The 10,487-nt window shown below is 34.5% G+C and overlaps 1 protein-coding gene across 6 annotated transcripts in view; it reads left to right on the forward strand.

The window, feature by feature from the left end:
• Positions 1–1,752: 1,752 nt before the first annotated feature.
• MTHFD2L (methylenetetrahydrofolate dehydrogenase (NADP+ dependent) 2 like) overlaps positions 1,753–10,487 on the forward strand; it is a 185,017-nt gene continuing 176,282 nt past the window's right edge. For all 6 annotated transcript variants that reach the window (XM_032261001.1, XM_032261007.1, XM_032261006.1 and 3 more), the window contains exon 1: positions 1,753–1,886. Coding sequence is in view for 2 of the 6 variants with exons in the window: in XM_032260999.1 (XP_032116890.1) it covers positions 1,862–1,886 (25 nt within the window). In the remaining 4 variants the exon portion in view is untranslated. The remainder of the gene's footprint in view (positions 1,887–10,487) is intronic.

A 10,487-nucleotide genomic window follows, 5' to 3' on the forward strand; every position in this document is an offset into this window, starting at 1 on the left:
TTCAACATCCTATCCTTGTGAAGCAGGGTTTTCTGCAGTGACAGCAACCAAAATGAGATTACAAAGTAGACTGGATGTAAGCAACACACTTCAGGTGTCACTGTCTCCCATCATCCCCAGACAGGACTGTCTAGTTGCAGGAAAACAAGCTCAGGGCTCCCACTGGTTCCACATGATGGTGAATCATATAATTATTTCATTATATATTACAGTGTAATAATAATAGAAATAAAGTATACAATAAATGTAATGCCCTTGAATTATCCGTAAACCATCCCCTCACCCCAGTCGATAAATAAATAGTCTTCCATGAAATTAGTCTTTGATGCCAAAAAGGTTGAGGACCATTGCTTGTGAGGACACAATGAGAAGGCAACTGTCTTCAAGGCAAGGAGAAAGCCCTCAGAAAAAATCAAACCTATTGACACCTTGATCTTGGACTTACAGCCTCTAGAACTGTGAGAAAATAAATTCCTGTTGTGTAAGCCACCAAGTCTGTGGTATTTTGTTATGGCAGCCCTAGCAAACTAATATATTCAGCAATTCTTTTTTTTTTTTTTTTGTTTCTAGGGCCTAAACATATTTTAATGTCCTACTTCCTGGGGAGAAATTCTTTTAATTATTTTTTGTGTATTTGGAAATAGAGGTTGTATTCCAAGTTGTAGTTTACTATAAAGAACTACCTGATGCTGGCTAATTTATAAGGAAAGGAGGTTTAACCGACTCACAGTTCTGCAGGCTGTACAGGAAGCAGGGCTTGAGAGGCCCAGGAAGCTTATAATTATGGTAGAAGAGTGAAGGGGAAGCAAGCACATCTTCACGTGGTGGCAGGAGAGAGAGTGAGCGAAGGGGGAAATGCCACACACTTTTAAACCATCAGATCTCATGATAACTCACTATCATGAGAACAGGAAGGGGGAAATCCACACCCATGATTTAATGACCTCCCACTAGGTACCTCCCCCCAATACTGGGAATTACTATTCGACATGAGATTTGGGTGGGGACACAGAACCAAATCGTATTGGACATATAACAAAATGTACTGAGAGGTACACAATAGCACCCTGGAATATTGCTGCCCAAAATGGACCTAATCATAAGGAAACATCAGATAAATTCAAATTGAGAAATTGTCCCAGAATAAAGAAGACTAAAGAAACATGACAACTAAATGCAATACTTGAACCTACATTGGATTCAGAAACCATTTTATCTGTCTATTTATCCATTTATCCACCTGTCAAAGAAAAGGATGTTATTGGGATAATTGTCATAATTTGAATAAAATCTATAGATTAGGTATTAGCATTGCATCACCATTAATTTCCTAGTTTTGATAGCTGTATTTTGCTTTTATAAGATAATTTTCTTGTTCTTAGGAAATAATGGAAAATCTGTGCAAAAAATATTCTGGAATTCTTAGACCCTTCTTTCAATTTTTCTATATAAGTTTATTTCAAATATAACTGTTATAAAATTAGAACTTCAAATAAAAATAATCAAATTCAGAGGTGTGTACATTTAACAAAGTAGTTATACTAAATTAGGTTAAATTTTAACCTGCTGAAAATCTGTTAAGAGACCTGGGAGTGTTTGTTTCTGTCAGGGTCAGTTTCAAAGTGCATAGTGGCATCCTGAATTTTGTGTAATTTCCAGTAACATAGTGCAAGAATGAGTATCTACACACATTTCGTGTTGCAATAATATAAAAAGCCTCAGGAACACGCCAGCCAGTACAAGTCCCCAGAGACAGCTAAGCACTCCAGTGTCCAGGGGCTGTGGGAAACTGGAAAGAAACCAGCTAGGGTCAACGTGACTTCCAAGCTGGCTGTTGTGCGGCTGCTCTCTTGGCAGTTGCATGCTTTCTATAGCACTGTATGAAGGTAGGCTCATCTTTCTAATCAATAGCATTTTCTTTTGTCTAAATGTGATTCTCAGAAAACGAAGATATCAAAAATGTTTTGAAATTTGCTTATTGAAACTAAAAAAATTCTCTATTCACATTCATTTGATGTTGGAATGACTACAAAATAACTTTTGTGGGCCTTAGACATTTTTATGTTTGTGGGACCCTCAGCCATCATAATATCAACACTTAAAATTATTTTTGATGTAATTTAAAATATTTCAATGTTTTTTCTGTTTTAGGCAAATTTTAGGAGATTTTTGTGGGCTCTAAAAATGTTATATTTTTCTGTTGTGAGAAAAAAGTAACATTTTGATAGACTCTAAAACTTGATGTTTTTCTTCTGACTTTAAAGGCAATTAAAACAATTTCATGGGCCTCTAAACTTATTGTGGGCCCTAGGCACTATGCCTAATGTGCCTAAGGCATAAGTCAGCTCTAATTTGCATTAAATTTGGAATTATTTAGGTTCTATCTCTATACCTCTCAGAAAACTGTAATATTTGCATCTATGTAGACATTTAGTTGCTAAAATTCAGAACATGTCCTATAATACATATTATATGTCACTATATATACTTATATTCATTTAAAATTTACATAATATTCCATTGGGGGACACAGGTGGTTAATATTGCTTATTAAAATTGAACTAGGTAATCATGTGTTTTTACTTAGTGTTCTACTGACAAAGGCTCAGATAGTAATCATTTTCTGACTGTTTTGAAGACTTCTGATGGACCCTAGACCATCCTAAGGTCCTGCTGTATAACAAATAATGTGTTTTTAGCATGTGTCTTCTGTATTTCCTTTTTTATTTTATCAGCATTAAAAGATTTTTTTTTTTTAATGGAAAACGTTTTTGTAAAAAAGCTATGTTTCTGTTAACTCTTTCTGAAGGTTATATTTCTATTGATAAGATCATTGTTTATCTCCTGCAAATAGCATTATAGCATCATGAAGAATACTGTAAAATCAAATAGAATAAAAGTGCCATATGGACATAAAATATTATTTTTAAAATATTTATAGTTTTATATATTTATATATACTCGTATATTTGTTTTATATAGACATTCAAAATAGCGAGAATCATTTTGAAAGAAAGGAAACTAATGTCAAGGATTGACCTAAAATTAGTCTATCTGTAGTAATCTATTTCTTTAAGGCATTTCCCATGGTCCTCCAAATCATCATATTCAAATTTAAAGGGTATCTAGCAGGGTTGTGCCCTTTGATGGAAGCAGTCCTTACTTCCTTGCTTTTTTCACTGCTTCCATAGTGCCAAGTCTTAGAACAGTACCACAATGCCAGCACATAAGGACACATTTTATACCTTTTCATACCAAATTTATTAAAAGAACTCAGAATTATTCAGAGTGGATTATGTTATAAAAATTAAGAAATCATGTAAGTACTTTCAAAAGTGCTTAGTTATTTTGCTTCTGTACGTGTAGACTGTTTAGATGCTGAGAGTACAATTGTAAACAGAACAGCAAAAAAAAATTACATCTTTACAAATAACATGATACTGATATCTGGTTAGTTTTAGCAATTGTGTCTCCTTTGCTTCTGAATTCCAGAGCAATACTTTCATTTCTTGATATAAGCAAATTCTAAAACACAGTGTGGGGAGGTAGATAATCTGACATTTTGCAGAGTTAAAGTAATTAGAGAAACACAAGCAAGTTTCTAAAATGATAATTAAATTTGAAATGGGAATTAGCATGAGTGAAGCAACATCCAAGTCCATGAACCTGGAAACCATCATTCTCAGCAAACTGACAGAAGACCAGAAGATCAAACACCGCATGTTCTCACTCATAGGCGGGTGTTAAACAATGAGAACACATGGACACAGGGAGGGGAGCACTACACACTGGGATGAGTTGGGGGGAAATAGGGGAGGGACGGCGGGGGGTGGGAAGCTGGAGAGAGATAGCAAGGGGAGAAATGCCAGATGTAGGTGATGGGGAGGAAGGCAGCAAATCACACTGCCACGTGTGTTCCTATGCAACAATTCTGCATGTTCTTCACATGTACCCCAAAACCTAAAATGCAATAAAATAAATAAATGGGAAAAAAAAAATTAATCCAAGTAATATGACTTTAGGTATCCTGAGAATTCCTTTCGCTGGGAAAGCTGGATTCAAAAGCCTTTGGCAAAGTAAATGGGGATCCTGCAGCTCCCAGAAAATTGTGAAGAAATTCTGTTGGGATCATAACCATTTACTACTGAGCCAAATGACCATGATATCCAATTGCAAAGGAAGATCTAAAACCAGATAAGTAATTTACCTCAATAGTCTTTTTCTTTCTTTAGTGTGAAGCTTATTCATAAAGAGACCTCTGCCTGGACATACAGCAAATGTGGGTACAGAAGGTGGTGCAGATAATCTGAAGGAGGTGAGTTAATTTTTCCCAATTTCTCAAATATATAATTTGCCATGAAACTAATAAGAAAGATTAACAAAAGTCATTTTAATAAATTTATCTAATGGAATCTCACTTTTATTTAAGGGCTTCTACTTAAAAGCTTTTTTTTTTTTTCAATTATAGAAAAAAATACTGGCAATAGTAATTTGCTTTTTTAATAATTGAAAACGTAGAGCAATGTAGCAAACCTCAAAGAGTATTGATTTCACAAAACAAAAGCATAGCAAAATTATTTTATTCTCTATTAATTTGTTTTTAAAATTTTACTTTTCTTTAGAAACAAGGAAAAATGATTAAGAAAAATTTAAAGACCATTCTTCCATGGCTTCCAACCATTTCTTATTAAATATGTTAACACAATATGAAGTGAATAAAATTTAGAGCTATAACCTATGCTATTGGATACCCACCCATTTCATCTGATCTGCACCACTACAGTGCTCAGTGTTTTATCGTCCAAGGGCTGTATCTGATTACCAGAGTCCACTATACTAGCAAGGCCCAGGTTGGAAATATTGGAAAATTAATCCCTGGAAGCAGGCTTTAACTAATGACCCACTAAAGCAGTGTACTGTAAGTCCTCATTTAACCTCATCAATAGATTTTTGGAAACTGTGAATTTAAATGAAATGGCATAACAAAAGAGATTTTACATTAGACTAATTGATAGAAATAATAGTTAAGTTCCTAAGGCTTATTTCAGGTCACAAAAACATCATCAAACTCCTAAATAAAGATCAAAATACTTCTAATATTAAACACTGAAATATATGTGAACTATATATACATTACAGAAAGATTAATAAAAACAAGATAATTACTTAATTTTTGGTGAATCTGTGAGTGACAGAGGTCATAGTAGTGGTGGGTGATGTGAGGATGGAGGTTTACTCCTTATCCTAGTGGTAAACATGAGTCTTCCAATATCCACACCTTGCTGTCCATCATCAAACCTCCTTAAAATGTCTAGTTTTGTTTCTAACGTCACACTTTTTCTCTGGTGTGTGTATGTGGCCATAGACATAAAAGATGCATAGTGCACCTTTAAAGTTTATTGCAAAAAAGTAAAGTCAGGGAATGAATGTGTAAGAAGCACCCCCTACCAGTATATAATTAAAAAACAAACATAACAAATATGGTGTCCTCCCTAGGCTCATAAAGTATCATTTATTGCCATGTATTCATATGATTATTATATACTTTATATTTTCTAAATTTTTTCATTAATATGTAAGAGATCTACATATTTGGGGGATAAATGTGATAATCTGATACATTCATAGTATGGTTTGGCTGCTTCCCCACCCAAATCTCATCTTGAATTTCAGTTCCCATAATCCCCACGTGCTGAGGGAGGGACCTAGTGGGAGGTAATTGAATCATGGGAGCGATTTCCTCCATGCTGTTCTCGTGATAGTGAATGAGTTCTCATGAGATCTGATGGTTTTGTAAGGGGCTTCCCCTTTCACTTGGCACTCATTCTCTGACCTGCCACCCTGTGAAGACTTGCCTTCTGTCATGATTATAAGTTTCCTGAGGCCTCCCCACCCCTGCCAAACTGTGAGTCAACTATGTCTTTTTTCTTTATAAATTACCCAGTTTGGACAGTTTTTTATAGTAGTGTGTATTACTACTATATACAACAAGTAGTGTGTATTAATCTGGACAGAGATTAATACAATAAAATCAGGTTTGTTGGGCTATACATCACCTTACTTTTCTTTATGCTGGGAACATTTGAATTATTCTCTTTTAGCTGTTTTGAAATCTACAATAGATTGTCTCATCCTACTCAACTATGAAACACAATGCCTTTTCTTTTATTTAACTGTATACTTGTACCCACTATTCAATTTCTGTTCATCCTCTTCACTCTTAACAATTCTGGGCCTTGGTAACCATCAATCTACTCTCTATCTTCATTATATCTACTTTTGTATCTCCCACATATAAGTGAGACTATGCCATGTTTGTCTCTCTGTGCTTGGCTTATTTCACTTACCATAACGACCTCCAGTTTTATCTATGTTGCTACAAATGACAGGATTGCGTTAATTGTTGTGGCTGAATAATATTTCGTCTTATATATATAAAACACAGTTTATACAGTCATCCATTGATGTCCACTTAGGTTCATTACATATTTTGGCTATTGTTACTAATGCTACAATAAACATGGGAGTGCAGATATCTCTTTGATATATTGATTTTCTTTTTTTGGCTATATACCCAATAGTTAATTGCTGGGTCATATGTAGTTCTATTTTTAGTTTTTGGAGGAAACTCCATACTCTTTTTCATAGTGGTCATTCTAATTTACACTCCCACCAACATATATGAGGGTTCCCCTTTCTCTGCATTCTGACCAGCATTTGTTATTATCTGTCATTTTGATAAAGGCCATTGTAAGTGGGATTAGATGATATCACATTGTGGTTTAGATTTGCATTTATCTGGTGATTAGGTGAGGTTGAGCATTATTTTCATATAACTGTTGGCCATTTGTATTCCTTCATTTGAGAACTATCTGTTCAGATCTGTTGTCCATTTTAAAATCAGATTATTTTGTTTTATGCTATTGAATTGTTGGCGCTCCTTATATACTCTGGTTACTAATACTGAAATGGATAGTTTGTAAAATTTGTCTCCCATTCTGAGTGGTCTCTTTACTTTGGTGATTGTTTTCCTTGCTGTGCAGAAGCTTTTCAGCTTGATGTAATCTCAATTGTCAATTTTTGTTCTTGTTGCTATACTTTGTCCAGACCAATGTCCTTGAGTGCTTCCCCAATGTTTTCTTCTAGTGGCTTCATAGTTCCAGGCCTTAAATTTATGTATTTAATTCATTTTGATTAAATTTTTGAATATTCTGAGAGATAGAGGTCCAATTTCACACTTATGCATATAGTTATCCAGTTTTCCCAGAACCAATTATTAAAGAGACAGCCCTTCACTCATTGTCTGTTATTGGTGCCTTTGTAAACACTGACTTGATTATAAATGTGTTTTTTAATATCTGGGTTCTCTATTCTGTTCCATTGGTGTACATGCCTGTTTTTCTACCAACTATGCTAATTTGGTTACCATACCTTTGTAGTCTGTTTTAAAGTTGGATAATGTGATGCTTCCAGCTTTGTTCTTTTTGCTCAGGATTGCTTTGGCTATTCAGGGAAATTTTTTGTGTGTGGTTTATATAAATTTGAGGATTGTTTTTTCTATTTGTGTTAAGAATGTCATAATTTTGACAGGGATTGAATTGAAATTGTAAATTGTTTGCTGTCATTCTTGAAGGCAGCATGTACTTGGGTCTTGTTTCTTTATCCATTCAGGACCTCTATAAGTTTTAATTGGAGAATTGACACCATTTGTATTGTTATTATTGACAAGTAAGAACTTACAACTGAAAATTTGTTGGCTGTTTTCAACTCTTTCTTTTTTACAATCTTTCTTAATGGTTAAGTGATTTTCTCTGATAGTAAGCTTTTTAATTCATTTTTTAAATTTTTAGTGTACTAGTATAGGTTTTTGCATTGTGGTTACCTTGAGGCTTACAACAAACACCTTTACATCCAACAAGTTATTTTAAAGGGATAGCAACTTAGAGCACAAATAAATAGAAATAAACAAAGAGAGAACTGAAAAACTAAACTACTCACAAAGATATTCAGGAATTGAACTCAACTCTGGATCAAGACTTAATAGATATCTGCAGAATTCTCTACCCCAAACCAACAAAATATTATTCTTCTCAGCACCACATCACACTTATTCTAAAATTGACCACATAATTGGAAGTGAAACACTCCTCAGCAAATGCAAAAGAACAGAATCATAACAAACAGCCTCTCAGACCACAGTGCAATCAAATTAGAACTCAGGATTAAGAAGCTCACTCAAAACCACACAACTTCTTGGAAACTGAGCATCCTGCACCAGAATGACTACTGGCTAAATAAAAAAATTAAGGCAGAAATAATGAAGTTCTTTGAAACCAATGAGAATAAAGACACAACATACCAGAATCTCTGGGACACAGCTAAAGCAGTGTTTAGAAGAAAATTTATAGCACTAAATACTGACAAGAGAAAGCTGGAAAGATCTAAAACCAAGACCCCAACATCACAATGAAAGTAACTAGAGAAGGAAGAGCAAACAAATTAAAAAACTAGCAGAAGACAAAAAATAACTAAAATCAGGGCAGAACTGAAGGAGATAAAAACACAAAAAACTCTTCATAAACATCAGTGAATCCAGGAGCTGGTTTTTTGAAAAGATTAACAAAATAGATAGACCACTAACCAGACTAATAAAGAAGAAAAGAGAGAAGAATCGAATAGACACAATAGAAAATGATAAAGGAAATATCACCACTGACCCCAAAGAAATACAAACTACCATCAGAATATACTATAAACACCTCTAAAGAAATAAATTAGAAAATCTAGAAGAAATGAATAAATTCCTGGACACATACACCCTCCTAAGAATAAATCAGGAAGAAGCTGAATCCCCAAATAGGCAAATAAGAAGTTCTGAAATTGAGACAGTAACTAATATCCTACAAACCAAAAAAATATCCCAAGACCAGACAGACTTACAGCCGAATTCTACCAGAGGTACAAACAGGAGTTGGTACCATTCCTTTTGAAACTATTCCAAACAATAGAAAAAGAAAGACTCCTCCCTAACTCATTTTATGAGCTAGCATCATCCTGATTCTAAAACCTGGCAGAGACACAACAACAACAAAAATTCAGGCCAATATCCCTGATGAACATCAATGTGAAAATCCTCAATAAAATACTCATAAACAGAATCCAGCAGCACATCAAAAAGCTTATTGACCATGATCAAGTTGCTCTCATCCCTGGGATACAAGGTTGGTTCAACATATGCAATTCAATAAACATAATCCATCACGTAAACAGAACCAATGACAAAACTCACTTGATTATCTCAATAGATGCAGAACAGGCCTTTGATAAAATTCAACATCCCTTCATGCTGAAAACTCTCAATAAACTAGATATTGATAGAACATATCTCAAAATAATAAGAGCTATTTATGACAAACCTACAGCCAATATCATACTAATGTGCAAAAGCTGGAAACATTCCCTTTGGAAACTTGCGTGAGATAAGGATGCCCTCTCCCATTATTCCTGTTCAACATGGTATTGGAAGTTCTGGCCAGAGCAATCAGGCAAGAGAAAGAAATAAAAGTTATTCAAATAGGAAGAGAGAAAGTCAAATTGTCTCTGTTTGCAGATGACATGATTGTATATTTAGAAAACCCTATCGCCCCAGCCCCAAATCTCCTTAGGCTGATAAGCAGCTTCAGCAAAAGTCTCAGGATACGAAATCAACGTGCAAAAATCACAAACATTCCTGTATACCAGTAACAGACAAACAGAAAGCCAAATCATGAGTGAACTCCCATTCATAATTGCTACAAAGGGAATAAAATACCTAGGAATACAACTAACAAAGGATGTAAAGGATCCCTTCAAGAAGAATTACAAACCACTACTCAAGGAAATAAGAAAGGACACAAACAGATAGAAAAACATTCCATATTCATGGATAGAAAGAATTAATATTGTGAAAATGGCCGTATTTCCCAAAGTAGTTTATAGATTCAATGCTATCCTCATCAAGCTACCATTGACTTTAAAAAAACTACTTTAAATTTCATATGGAACCAAAAAAATAACCATATAACCAAGGCAATCTTAAGCAAAAAGAACAAAGCTGGAGACATCACACTACCTACTCATCAAACTATACGATGAGTCTACAGTAACCAAAACAGCATGGTACTGGTACCAAAACAGATACATAGACCAGGAGCCTCAGAAATAACACCACACTTCTACAATCATTTGATCTTTGATAAACCTGACAAAAACAAGCAATGGGGAAAGGATTCCCTGTTTAATAAATGGTGTTGGGAAAACTGGCTAGCCATATGCAGAAAACTGAAACTGGAGCTCTTCCTTACACCTTATACAAAAACTAACTAAAAATGGATTCAAGACTTAAATGTAAGACATAAAATCATAAAAAAACCCTAGAATGAAACCTAGGCAATACCATTCAGGACATTGGCATGGGAAAAGACTTCATGACTAAAACACCAAAAGCA

Source organism: Sapajus apella, unplaced genomic scaffold (assembly GCF_009761245.1).
Source record: "Sapajus apella isolate SASKATOON/1434 unplaced genomic scaffold, GSC_monkey_1.0 scaffold121, whole genome shotgun sequence".
Classification (NCBI taxonomy): Eukaryota; Metazoa; Chordata; class Mammalia; order Primates; family Cebidae; genus Sapajus; species Sapajus apella.